This window comes from Plecotus auritus, assembly GCF_963455305.1.
Source record: "Plecotus auritus genome assembly, chromosome: 4".
Classification (NCBI taxonomy): domain Eukaryota; kingdom Metazoa; phylum Chordata; class Mammalia; order Chiroptera; family Vespertilionidae; genus Plecotus; species Plecotus auritus.
In genome coordinates, this window is record NC_137775.1 from 63,854,256 (window position 1) to 63,869,080 (window position 14,825).

A 14,825-nucleotide genomic window follows, 5' to 3' on the forward strand; every position below is an offset into this window, starting at 1 on the left:
TTGAAATTAGCTAAGGGGGTTAGTTACAATACTGCCTTAAAAATTATTTCTTGTTTAATGAGTGTTTTAGATAAGGATATTTTCCCTGCTCTTTTTAATAAGAAACTAAAGGCCTTTAAATGGCAGAAGAAACAAGAATTGGATAGTATCCATAGACTCTACAAACTGTTAAAAACAAAACAAAAAGAATTAAAAATAAATCTTGCATTTAACAAAACAGAAAATGAGCTATTCTTTATCTTATTAACATAAAAATACGCTGTTTAATTTTTCGAATGATTTTTAAAGGCTTCTAAAATGCTTCTACATATTATCTCATCAGTGTCTTATGAAAAGATAATAAGGGTAGTAGATTTTACTATTACTGGCTTTGCAAATGGAGAAACTACACAGATAAATGCTTTGCCTAGGGTCAGCTAGGTCACAGCTATTATACGGGTACTTGTAACTTAAAACCTTGTTTTTCTGTCCTTTGTTAATGTTTTCTTAATGCTATCTCTAGTTGGGTTAAATTATTGCACAGCTAACTTCCAACTCTACCCAGTTAGTGATGTGTGCAGTGGGAAAATATTTTTTAAATGAGATTAACTCCAAGTAGATCTCTTAAGATAAAAGTTAGCTTGACAATTTTTTTCTCTTAATTTGAAGTCATCTACGTACCCTGGTTTTTGCTCTTTACTCCTTTGTGTGTGTGTTTTTTTTTTTTCATTGTTTGTTTTATCTATGGGCATATGGAAGATAAAGCATCCAGCATTGCTATTAAGAAAATAAAAACAACTTGAGGGAGGAGTTGAAGCTTGTGTTCACTGTACACTATGCTGAATGTTGAATGTTGGCTGTAGTTATAACTCTTTTGCTCTCTGAAGCTAATAAGTAAGCTTTGGTGTTGCTAAAATACCATATGTTGATTGAATACAAATTCAATTCCTGACATTAAATTGAACTAATAATCATAAGATCAAATTAGTAAATATTTTATTGTTTCCTATGTAAAGGCACTAGTTACGGTGAAAGTTTAGACCAAGTATTATTAAGATTTGTATTATTAGTATTTCGTGTGAGTTTTAAAATCAAACTTACAACATGAATAAGTAAATTCACCATTAAATCTATGGCCAGAAAATAAGGAATGTAAATGGTGCCTTTATTTATTTATTTTAAATATGTTTTTATTTATTTTTAGAGAGAGAGGAAGGGAGAGAAACAACATGCCTCCTGCATGCCCCCTACTGGGAATTGAGCCCACAACCTGTCCCCCAACAAGTAATTTAACCAGTGACTTGTCAGTGCATGGGAAGATGCTCAACCAACTGAGCCACACTGTCCAATGCTAAATTGTGCCTTTAAAAGAACAAAAAATTTACATACGAATTCTTAAAACAGGTTTTTATTAAGTATATTTTGAGAATACTGCTTCAATATTGGTCATACACACCCCCTCCCCTTTTTTTCCTTTTTTTAAAAATCCTCACCTGAGGATATTTTTTTCCATTGATTTTTTTTTTTTTTTTTTTTTAAGAGAATAGGGAGGCGGTGGGGGGAGAGGAGAGAGAGACAGATACAAACATTGATGTGAGGGAGACACATAGATTGGTTTTGGTTGCCTCCCTCACATGCTCGGACCAGAGCCAGGGATTGAGCCTGCAACAGAGGTAGAGATATTTGCCCTTTACCGGGAATCAAACTCACAACCCTTCAGTCTATTGCTGACACTAACCACTGGGAAAACTAGCCCGGGCTCCCCCTTTTTATGATCATTGAACTTTCTATTTGAAAGTTATACCTTTGTAAAAGGTAATGAAATAATGCAGTAAATAATTATTTTGTACTAAAGCATTGTATTACATTTTTCTTATTTATTACATAAATTAAAATTGTTTTATGAAATTTTAGAAATTGTAAAAAATCCTGTATTATCAGAAAGCCTTTTAAAGGTGAAAGGTTGAATTTTTAAATGATTAAATGACTATGTTTGGTATATAGTAATTATGGTTTTTTTGTTTTTTTTTAAATATGGAACGCTTCACGAATTTGCGTGTCATCCTTGCGTAGGGGCCATGCTAATCTTCTCTGTATCGTTCCAATTTTAGTATATGTGCTGCCGAAGCGAGCACAATATAGTAATTATGTTTTAATAACTTTTCAATGCATTTAATAAATTTAAAATATTGAGCCATTAATATTTCAATATTGCACTGATATTCATCATTCAGATACTCTTTTTTTTTCTGCAGCAAGCTATGATAACATTTAAAAATCTTATACTTTATTTTAGCATCATCCAAATATATAAACAACATTTTTGAGACTGAGAATTGAGATAAAGATTTAATTTCTTAAATGCTTACATAATTCCCTAATTTATTTCATTTCCAAATCTTATAAATTCTCAACTTGCTAGTGAAATTTTTTATGTAAGTGATGGAGTAATTTTCATTATTTTTACTGCTAGCTTTATTTTTAATAGAGGAGCTGAATAATAAATGCAGTTGGAGAATAGATGTTGGGTTTTTGTTACTTACAAGAAGTACATGTCAAGTGACATAGGGTATGAAATGGAATGGACAGTGTATATTCCTTGTACTCTCCCCCTTGTCTCATTTTAAAAAATGAAATAATTTTAAGGTAAACTTTTAAAAGCACTTGTTGGAAAAGCATAAGGTAGAAACATTGAACCCTTATTTTTTTTTTTAAATGAACCAAAGAAAGAAGCTAAAGAAGATATTGTCGAGATTATAAACATAAGACAAATTTATTCTATTTTTTAAAAACCTGAATTCTCAACCTTAAATTTTACTTACCTACATTCTTTTTAAAACTATGTAAATTTATTCATGTTTCAGCTGAACAGTCCTTATATAACTTGAGTGTTCAGGGCAAAAGTAGAGTATATTTGGACATTCTTTTGAAGGCAGATAGTGTATATTAAGAATATTCTTAACTCTTGGTATAGTTTGTAAGCCCACTTGGTAGTGGCAGGAGGTAAATATCAGTATAGCTTTGTTTTGATGAAAGTTGTTCTGAACTCTAGTTTAAAAGCTCTAAACTCCAATTAATTACTGAGAGGTAGATAAATTAGTCCTGGAAATAACTTGAAAATGTATGCAAATTCATTGAATTGAAGTTGGGGGCTTTTGTAATATTTTAATTCCCTGAAAGAGGTAGGCAAGTTAAATTTATATAAGCATAAATGTCTCTAAATTTAAAAGTTGTTTTTTTAGCCCTTTTTCTCTTAAATTATCACAGCACAGCTAAGTTTTAACTACAGGTTTAACTAAATGAATATTAAATTCATTTGGAAAGATATGAAAAGAGACTTTTAAATTTCTTAGTGCTAGGCCATTTGATTATTAGATAGTAAATAAAAGATGTTTGGAGTGGTGTTTGTAGATTCCACATTAGTAGTTTTCCTCATGTGTCTGCCCCTTTTGCTTTTATCTTGCTCTCTCTTCTCTATATCGTTCTTTCTGTGTCTATGAATCTGTCTCTCATGTCTGTTTCTGTCATGTTATTCAAAGCTCTTTTCTGGTTGCCTCTTATCTGGTTCTGATTTTAACTGAAGCGTACAATATATCTTTTGTTAGAAAGCGATTTTACTGAATTTGATTGTTGCTTTGTTTTTGTTGTTTTATGAGTAATTTCCAAATAACAATTTATTTAATTAATTTTTTTCTTATTTTTATAATTGTTAACCTTTCTTTTACTTGAGATTTTTAAAAAATGTTCCAGTGTCCACTAATCCAGAACAATAAATTTCTCCTTGCAACGTTCTAAACAAGCAGAGGCTGCCAATCCACCACTCAGAATTTTTGCACATGCTTATTGATATTAACCTGTTCTCAGTGCGATTTCTATTTTAGTTTTGGACAATTGTAGCTGTATGTATCTAGGAAAGGGAGAACAAAAAGCTTTATAAAGGTATATTATATCGTGTTCTCTTGTGAATCCAAATTTCAAGATCTCTATATCTTTTTCCTTCTTCCTTCCTTCCTATCTATCTCATTACCTATCATCACCTAACAAGATGTCATATCAGCATTCTGTGTGTTAAAAAGGATTCTTTGATGCTTCCAGTCTTTGTTTCAACCTTTCTGGGTAAGGAATTACTTTCAGTCTTCTGATTATAACTTTAGTTATTGCTGCTGTCTTTCAGATTTCTGGAGTTCTTTAGATTCTGTCTCTTTCTTATCTATATCTTGGTATCAAAGACATAACCTTAAAATTTGTTGCCATGACTGTTTGTCTCTCTGGTTTGTCACACTATATTTGGGGAATTACGTTTATGTTGTAATTCTTCAGTATGCTCTATGAGTTGATATCACAAAGATATTCAAGATTTGAAAGTTATAAGGGAAAGTATTTAAATTCTGTATAATGTAAACACACAGGTGAAGACATTTTGATTAGCAGATAGAACAAGGGATGGTACTTGATTTTAACCAGTGTGCAGTTGAATTGGGGAGATAAAATATACCTGGAAAAAAATACTGATAAGTAGTTTCAAATGCCAGCGTGCGTATGAGAAGATAATTGCTATATCTAAAGATGTAGGGGGATCACTTCAGGTGGTTGGTCAAAGGTTTTGTTGGGCAGGAGGAATTGAAAGTATGCTTTGAACAATAATAAGAATTGAATCAGTAAAAAATAATTTTATAAATAAGAGGAATATTATAAATAACAAAGTAAGAAATATTAATACATGTTCATAGAGCAGTTCACAAAATATGTCTGGAATAGATTTTGAAAAATTGTTGATAAAATGAAAAGCGTGAAGTTGAGGTGTGTTGTCGATGACCTCATATTATCACGTGAGCATAAAGAATAGTTAAAATTGTGGGGATTTTTGGCAAATTATATTTATATTCCAGAAACTTAATAGAAAAATAGTTTGAATGCCAATAATAGTATTTCAGGTATGAAATTTGATAGGTGGGGGAAGAACTAGTTTTATTAGTGACATTATAATGAAAAATTATAGGGGTAGGTAGTAGGAAATTTGTGGAACAAAGAAATTATGTATATGTATATATATGACTTGGTATTTTTATAGAAGGGTTAGGGCTAGAGAGTGATAGATTTAATAAATTTGTTGAGTATTAAGCTAGATGATTTTATAATATTGATATTATTGGAAATATGAAAGTTGTGAAGGAAAACTGATTCTTTTCAGTTTATTTTTATACATTTACTGTTACATAGTTTTGGACAATATATGTGGAAATGGGCAGCCAGACTTGGAGATAGAATAAAAGAGAAATAGAATAGTGTTTACCTCCTCATGGAGATAGGAAAGGCAGTGTAAGAGCTTAAATCTAAACTTTTAGAAATAGTTATATTTAGCAGGGTAGTGAAGAGATCACAATGTTTAGAGAGTAAGACACCATGTCAGAGGAACCAAAGGAGGAAAATAGATTTCAAGGAGGACTTGATTAATAGTATTGCTGCCCTCAGAGAAATCAGAATATGGTCAACAAAATGCTGTTAAATTTGAAGATGAGTTCTTTATTTTGATAATGTATTTTTTTCTAAATGAAAATTAGAGTTGATTCTTCAAAATCACTTTTACATATCTACTGGCTTTATCAAGCCAGTTTCCTTTTGTATGTAAATTTATCTTGGCACCACTTATTTTAAAAAGCTATCTTTTATTCATATCTAATAATGTTACCATAAAGAATTTTCAATATTAAAGAAAACATTCATCCAGCAGTGATCTTTTAAAGTAATTTGATGACACCTAGATTATTGGAATGTTGATTGCTTCCCTTAACATATATTCTTTGTTTACACTGTAACTATTTTAATAATTAAAAGGTCACCAAAGTATGACAGTGACTATCTTTAGTATCTAGTATACATTCTTAATCAACTTTATTTTTCTCTCAGGTTGATAAACTTTTAAGGTTCTTCATATATAAGAAAGAACACTTTCCATGTCTATCCCATAAAATTATAAGGTTATTTTAAATGACTTATTTTAAATTATGTACTATTTTCTGGATGAGATGCTCCCTTTTAATCAATGATGTATTTAAAAATATGAATTAGACCAAAAAAATTGGCATTGATTATAGACTTGGAATTATTCCATAACAGGATGATTCTGCTTAAGAGAGTTCGTACTTTCTACCTTTCTGATTTGTGTTGTGTTCTTTTAGGTCACAGTGGTTCTCAACCTTTCTAATGCCGCTACCCTTTAATACAGTTCCTCATGTTGTGGTGACCCCCAACCATAAAATTATTTTCGTTGCTACTTCATAACTATAATTTTGCTACTGTTAATGAATCGTAATGTAAATATCTGTGTTTTCCAATGGTCTTAGGCGCTACAGTAGCAGTTACATAGTTACTGTTACATAGTAACCCACAGGTTGAGAACCTGTGACCCACAGGTTGAGAACCACTAGCAGGGTCGCCTAAGACCATCGGAAAACAGATATTTACATTATGATTCATAACAGTAGCAAAATTACAGTTATGAAGTAGCAACGAAAATAATTTTATGGTTGGAGGTCACCACAACATGAGGAACTGTATTAAAGGGTCGCAACATTAGAAAGGTTGGGAACCACTGCTTTAGGAGTACATACTTCTCGTATTCTGCTGTATGTACCTCATGATTGATATAATTTAGACCCTATAATTTAGTCTTCATTGTAGTGCTTTTAGCATACCTCATTTCCAAAATGTCCAGTTCTTCCAAAAAGTCTTCCTGAATATTAGATTTAGGATTTTAGATCTGGATAGGACTCTAAAGATCATTTAAGTATCTCCATCATTTCACAGAGAGAGTAGGTAATTTGCTTATTACTAGAGGAAAGGTCTCTTGGATCTAAGGCCCCATTCCTCTGTTTCCATTAATTATTCATCTTTCTACTTAACAAAGATTATATTAGAAATTATGGATAGTATTCTGCCTTGAAAAGGGTACTAATGTACTTCATTAAATATTACAATTCTATCATCATTATTTCTTGGAAATATTTTCAGCATTCTTTAGTTAATATGAGAATTTTCTTGCAAATGTGTTCATTATTTTAACTCGTCTGGTTCTTTCATCTTTTGCTTTAAAAATTAATTAAAATAACAATAGTTGCTGGATATGTTTTTATTTTTTAACTCCTATTATTGAAATTTTTGCACTAATTAGTAAATACTAGCTCCTGGATTTCTCAGCTTTTATTGTGATTTAATGTATATAAGTATTATGTGGTGTTTATTAACATGTCTCAAAAAATTTTTAGTAAGCATACTTGATTTTATTAGAGGAATAATTCATCTAAAATTTATTTTGAACATTTCTCATTCATTCTGGGTTTTTTAAATTTACTAAAGCTCTAATAGTACTAGCATAAGTTATACACAATATTAAATTTATATTAACTTCTTTTGTTAAGCAGTACATTTAATTTTATGTGATAGGTTTAACTTTAATATGGTAGAGAGGATATTTTTTTCTTTCGGTTTTTAAATATAAACCTCATTGCTTTTCTCATTACACATACATATTCAAATAGTGCATTAAATTTTTCTTTGAGAATTCTTATAAATACTTTATCCTGGTTTAAGAAGATAAAATTATTTTCAGTGAGAAATATTTAACTTTTTGTTTGGTTTTGTTTTCTTAGTTAATCATAGCATAGATAATAAAAACAGTGAGGGTGTATATAGTATATAGGGAAAGTAAAATATTTTCCTTATTTTGTATTAACTGAAAAGCCTTGTCTACATTTTGTAGTTATGGGTGTTGGTTAACTGAGGAACCATTACTAAATATAAATTTGGCATTTTAATTAATAAGGTCCCAGCACCTTTTCTAATTGGTTCATGAGTAAGTGCATATTCTTTCAATGCCTTCTTTAATGACTAAGGTTAATCCAAATACATTTTAATGTATTTTACCTATTTTTTATTTTATTGATTATACTTTCATTTTCTCTGTATAAAAATCACTTTGAAGTTATATAGATGCCTTGCACACACAAAATTGATACCATCCTGCCATATTAACAATGGCATGTGTTATATCAGAAATTTAGTGGTCTTCAATAAGATTGCTATTTTTTTTCTTTGCTTTTTTTGAGCTTTATATGTTTCGTGTCTCCTAGGTATTTTTTAGAGATCTATTAAGTATAAATGTGGCAACATTGGTAGATAGCATGGTTATAAGTGGATTAATTCTCAAACCACTACCCTTCCTCTCCCACAAAAAGAAAAAACTATAGAGCAAGATTGCCTAAACATCACATGAAGGCTATCCTTTGGCATTGCTGAGTCAGACTTCTTTCATATATCTTTCTCACTTTCATGTTCTTAGAACTATAAATTTAGACTTACAATAATATTACAATTTTGGAAGCATTTATTATATTAGAGTATATTTATGAAGTAGTTGGTTTTTTTTTGTTTTCTCTTTTATGAAAATTAATGAACCAAGATAAATAAAACATCTAATAACACATGGCCAAGGCAGTTTCTACTCTTTATCTTTACTTGTTTTATGTAAAATTCTTTTTAGAGGTAAACTTTGTTGATGTGGTTACTTCGTTTAACTTTTTACTTGGAAAAGAAATTGAGGCTTGAATTCTGACATTTCTGCTTATAATCTTTAAATTTTGGCAAGTAGTAAGTTATATAGCTAACAGTGCCTTAATGTTAACTTGGGGAAATATATTCTTTCTCATTTTTAAAAAGTTTTCAAGGATTTGGAATCAGTTTCCTTCCTCTGCTGTCTTACCCTCCAACTTACTTCATAACCAAGACATGGTCCTATTTCACATAGGATTCATTTTCTTGCTTTTATGGTTAATCTTTAACTGTAGTAGACATTAGATAAGTTCAACTTCACTAATTTTCTTTCGTATGATTAAGTTTTGAGGAAAGTTATTCTTCTTTTCCATTATTATTACTATCTAAAACAGCATTAATAAACACTAGTGGGCTCATTCCTTCTTTTCAGCAAGCTAAAGGGGAAAACTTGTTTTGTTTTTGAGGCAATTCCATTTGTGGTATCTAAATGTATTAGGGAGAGCCCTTCTTTTTAAAGCGATGTTTTCTCTTTTGACCAAAATACAAACTTTTCTTGAGATACCAACTATTGTTCTTCTAAATTTTAATTTCACTTCTGCATTTGCTGAACTGAACATTCATCCCTATGCCATATTTTTAACATTAAAGAAAGAAAATTACCACTTCTCTCTTCCAAGCGTTTCTTGGGATATCAGAATAATACTAATAAAATTCAGTTCTAGATCAGTGGATACCGGAACAGAGAGGAGGTGTTTCTTACCTGATAAAGTGTGTGTGTTCCGATTCTGCTAATCCAGAAATCCAATCTCATTTGTTTAAAATCATCCTTAGTTGTTATTTGTTAGGGAGTCAACTCCCTATTTTGATTTTTTTCTGAAATTCAGTCCCTAGATGTGCTTTAGATAGGGTAGAATTTTTACCTCTTTCAGAACACTGCTAAAGAAGTTTTCAACTGGAACATAGTGTGAAGAAGCACTGAGAGCAAAAAAATTCAGAGTGGTGATTGGCCACCTCTGTTTGATTGACAGGTTGCAGGGAGAAACCCATTCGTTCTGGATTAATGGAACTGGAAAGCAGAAAACAATTATCAGGTAAAAAAAACCTTTTCTTTAACCTTTGAAATTCACCATTTAAAATATGAGTCAGACCATCAAGGGAACTTATTACCAAAAGGAAAAATAATTAGTGTCTCATGAGCATCTTTGGCTACTACTTCCAAGAGTTACCAAGAAAAAAAAAGCTACAGTTACTACACATTGTCAGCCTTTGCCGAAAGGGCTTGATTAAATGCAGATAAGTTGAAAGGGCGTGTAAGGAGCAATTACGTTTTAAGTCTGGGTTAAAGACATGAAGCAGAATTCTATGGGTGGGGGAGATTGGTGGTGTTTTATTTCCTGAATTGTGTTTGGTTTGTGGATAAATAGAACATTTTGGTTTTCAGAGCTTTAATCTGGCACTTTCCATGAATATTCACAAATTTTGTTACTATACTGTGTTTGTTATACTTACTTACTTCATTAGGATGTATACTTATATATCATCATAAAATTCTAGTAACAATAGTGACCAGTTCTTTATTTTTTTAATGGCAATTTTCTGATTACTGGTTAAATACATTTCAGATTGAAGGCCAAGGACATGGTGCAGTATTTGACTGCAAATGCTCTCCTGATGGACAGCATTTTGCATGCACAGACTCTCATGGACATCTTTTAATTTTTGGCTTTGGCTCCAGTAGCAAATATGACAAGGTAGGGTATAATGACTATATATCTTGTTTTTTCTAATCCCTGGATGTTTAATGGTTGCATTTGGGGCAGGGGGTGAGAATCATTTATGCTTTCAGCATATATGAAGAATATTTCAGCAAACAGAAGAGCCATATTTTAGTCTGGAGATTTATGTTTTGGAGAGAAGGGTGAAGATAACAATTTTCAAATCTTTCTTTTCTATAATAGACATTAGATAATAATTATATGTTATTTAAATAAGTAAAAATAGACTCTTTATATTTCAGAAGGAAGAACTTTGTACTTAATTAGCCTGCAAGAACAATCTAGATTGTAGTCTTAAAGTTGGAGCATATAAACTGGGGATGGGCAATATTATCCATAAAAGGACTTTTGAAATTATGTAAAACATTTTATTTGTATGGATAATATGCATTTATCTGGGGTACAAATTTGTGGCTTTCATACTGACGGTAGCTAATGTTTTTAAATAATTAAGACTCTAAAATGAGTGACTAAAATCTAAAACTGCTTTTTTGTAGTAGAGTGGTATAAAAGATTATAAAAATTGCATAGTTCATGATTTAGTTTAAGATGTTCCAAATTAACCATTATAAATGTTGATGTTACAGATGTCTGAAGTATGAGTTCATATTAATAATTTTATATTTTAGAAAAAATGCTTAAGTCTTGGAAAATGGGATAATGTTAAATTTTTATATTAACATTATATAAACCATATTCACTGTATATTAAGGATTTTCTTAAATTGTATAAGTGATATCATTAAAGAGTTTTATTCTGAGAATAAATTCATTGAATGTTTACCCTTTGTAAAATGCTAAATAATATTACCCCATTTGTTAATTTAAAAAGTAAGATAAAGCGTGTTAGTTCTGCTAAAGTAATAGTACCGTTGGATGATTTATGCCTAGATTTGATTTTATTATGTAATTTGAAATTATATAACCTATCTATTCAATCTCTTGTTTCAGAGAAAATTCAAAGCAGCTACTTTTTCTGATTATAAAATTCAATGTAGAAAATATAAAGATTTATTTACAATTAATTAAAAAATATTCTTTTATATTGCTCTTAATATCATGATTTATGGTGAAATGTTTGTTTTCTATTAGAAATTTATAATGATAAATTTTATTTTTCTAATCTTTTATCATCTTTTCTTTTTAAAGATAGCAGATCAGATGTTCTTTCATAGTGATTATCGGCCCCTTATTCGAGATGCCAACAATTTTGTGTTAGATGAACAGACTCAGCAAGCACCACATCTCATGCCTCCTCCTTTTTTGGTTGATGTTGATGGTAACCCTCATCCATCAAGATATCAGAGATTAGTTCCTGGTCGTGAAAATTGCAGGGAGGAGCAGCTCATTCCTCAGATGGGAGTAACTTCCTCAGGTAAATGTTCATTTTCATAGACAACCAAATTTTTCTTTTCCTACTGAAAATTTATAAAATTGTTAATTGGGTAACACTCTGTTTTGAATATATGAGAAGTAAAATGATTTTCTATACTTCCCTAAAGTTTTTTGAATAATGCTTAAGAACTTCAAGATAATTAAGGAACATTGAAGGTTTAAAGCAATAATTTGATCTATATCCATTTATAACCTCCGGGGACTAATAGGATAAGTTCCTATATTTGATATGAGATGAGTCAACTTATTTATTCATTCAGCAACATATATTGAAAATATCCTCTGTCCCTGACACCTGCTAAGCTGTGGTATTCAGTAATCACAGTTGTAAACAGATACATGGTTAAAAATTGTGATAAATCTTACTAAGGGGGTAATAGTGTGATGTGAGATACTAAGATTAGATAGTCTAGTCCCATTGAAGATTGTTTAAAAAAGTGATCAACTTTTATTAGATTTTTTTTTTAGAGAGAAGGAGAGAGAAATTCATTAATTGGTTGCCTCCCCTATGTACCCCTACTGAGGATCAAACTTGAAACCCTGGGTACTATGTCCTGACCAAGAATTAAACCCGCCACCTTTTGGTATGGGTTGATGCTCCAACCAACTGAACCATACCAGCTAGGGCAAAAGTGATCAAGTTTTAGAAGTTTATATGTAAGATAGGGATGAAAAGTGTTGAGAGCTATTATAGTGATGTAATGAAGGTAAATGTTAAATGAGTTATGGAATTGGAGTTTAAAGGTCTATAGACACCTTCCATCCTTTGATTAAGAAACAACACTAATTTATAAAGTGAAAATAATGGACTCTATAAAGAAGGTTAAAGCCAGGTTTGAAATTATAAATCATTCTGTTATATTTTAGAGTAGAAAAATGTTTGTGAGATATTTTAAGTTCTTGACTCTAGCATAATGGACAAGTAGGTTTAAAGGACATATATGGGATATAATATATAATAAGTAACTTAAGTAATGAATTCAGATTCTACAGGCAGCATAGAAAAAACTATTTCATTGCATTATAGAGAACTCACTTCTTATTTTTTCTTAAAGGATTGATCATGAAATTTCATGAAGATGAACATATTACATAGGAAAGGCTGCTCTTGTAACTATACATGCCCACTCAGGATGAAGGGTGTGGAGAAACATGAAGGGACACATGAAGGGAATAGTCCCTGCTGCCACTTGTAGAGAGTAGTACAGTCCAGCAGACCTGAGTATCTGGATTATTTGAAATTAAAATGTTTCAATACAGGGACACAGCATGGCTGGGATTTTAGGCATAAGGAAATGAGGAAATGATTCACTTATTAAAATATTAGTGCTACTAATTAGTGTGATTACTTTTTTCTTAACTTTTTATAAAGGGCTTTCATAAATAATGTCATTTAATCTTTATGTCTATGGTATCTCAATCCTAAAAGTTTAGAAAATGAAAACAAGATTCTATCTTGTCCAAGTTAAAGTATATGGAATTATAGGTACTCAAACTCAGCCTGACTTCCAATCCATTGTTCTTTCTTTCATACTAAGCTGACCTTGGAGTAAAAAGAACACTTGATTTTGAAAATGAAATAGACACAGAGTTATCAATACAGTTTTGGTCACTAGAGAACCTATAGCAATAATTGTGGCTTCAAAGTGAGTCACAGAATTTGTAAGTGTTCTAGATCATAGAATTCAGGTTAAACATTTCTTTCATTAAGAGTTAAAGAGTACAAAAATAGAACAAAATTTACATATTTTTAAAATTTAGTTTTATATGATTTTAGAGAGCAAGAGAGAGAGAGAGATAGAAACATCATTGATGAGTGAGAATCATTGATTGGCTGCCTCCTGCACACCCTTCACTGGGCATACCCGGACATGTGCCCCTTCGGGAATTGAACCATGACCTCCTGGTTCATAGGTAGATGTTCAACCACTGAGCCATGCCAGCCAGGCAGTAATACTTGTTTTTTTTTTGTTTGTTTGTTTGTTTTTAAGCTTAGCATTATTTTTAACTAAATTTCTGTTTGCAAATCTAGATCTATAATAATACTTATTTTTGAAAAATATCCGTAGTGCTAGGTAAAAATAGATGATGGCTATTGTAACAATAAATTGACTCAAATGCAGTTTTGTTATATTTACACTGAACAATACACTTTAAGTGTGTTTCCTCAATTGTAAACTTGAGCTATGTAAAATTACTCATGATCATTTATACATGAGATGTTTTGCTAGCAGCATGCCAGGAAAGAAGCATCCATAGGCCTTTTTTACATTTACCTCTTTCTTCTTTTACCACTTTCTATCTTTGTGATCTTGGATAAATTATTTTATCCCACTGATTTTTAGTTTTCTCTTATTTTATAACATTATAAGCTTAATACATGTATCCCTTTCTTTATGCCTTCATTACTATACTTTAAAAAAATATATATTTTATTGATTTTTTTTTTACAGAGCGGAAGGGAGTGGGATAGAGAGTTAGAAATATCGATGAGAGAGAAACATCGATTAGCTGCCTCCTGCACAACCCCTACTGCGGATGTGCCCACAACCAAGGTACATGCCCTTGACAGGAATTGAACCTGGGACCCTTCAGTCCGCAGTCCGCTCTATCCACTGAGCCAAACCGGTTAGGGCTTTTTTTTTTTTTTTTTAAATATTTTTTTACTCAGAGAGGAAGGGAGAGAGAAATGGAAACATCATTGATGAGAGAAAATCATTGATTGGCTGCCTCCTGCATGCCCCCCTATTGGGGATAGAGCCTGCAACCTTGGTATGTACCTTGACTGGGAATCGAAATGTGACCTCCTGGTTCATAGGTCAGTGCTCAGCCACTGAGTCACAGCAGCCAGGCATTAATACTTCTTTACTGTAGGATATCTTTTGTGTCTTCTTTTCCTAGCCCATGTTAAAAGTCTGATCTCATCAAATATTCTCTTCTGTACCTTCACACCTCATATTAATTGTTCCCTTCTCAAAGACTCATGTCAGTGCTTTCTATATTTCATGACACTTAAATATTATTTTATTCATTTAGCAGGATTGAACATATTTGTATATCTAGCTTTGTGCTAGATTTAGAATTTAGAATATTAAGATAAATAAGTCAGTCTAGGCTTTTGAGGAAC

The 14,825-nt window shown here is 31.2% G+C and overlaps 1 protein-coding gene across 3 annotated transcripts in view; it reads left to right on the forward strand.

Annotated features, from left to right (window-relative positions):
- The window catches only part of PHIP (PHIP subunit of CUL4-Ring ligase complex), a 146,714-nt gene that overhangs the window by 67,713 nt on the left and 64,176 nt on the right, over nucleotides 1–14,825 (forward strand). For all 3 annotated transcript variants that reach the window (XM_080666553.1, XM_080666554.1, XM_080666555.1), the window contains 2 exons: nucleotides 10,152–10,280; nucleotides 11,453–11,678. In XM_080666553.1, the coding sequence (XP_080522679.1) occupies nucleotides 10,152–10,280; nucleotides 11,453–11,678 (355 nt within the window). The remainder of the gene's footprint in view (nucleotides 1–10,151; nucleotides 10,281–11,452; nucleotides 11,679–14,825) is intronic.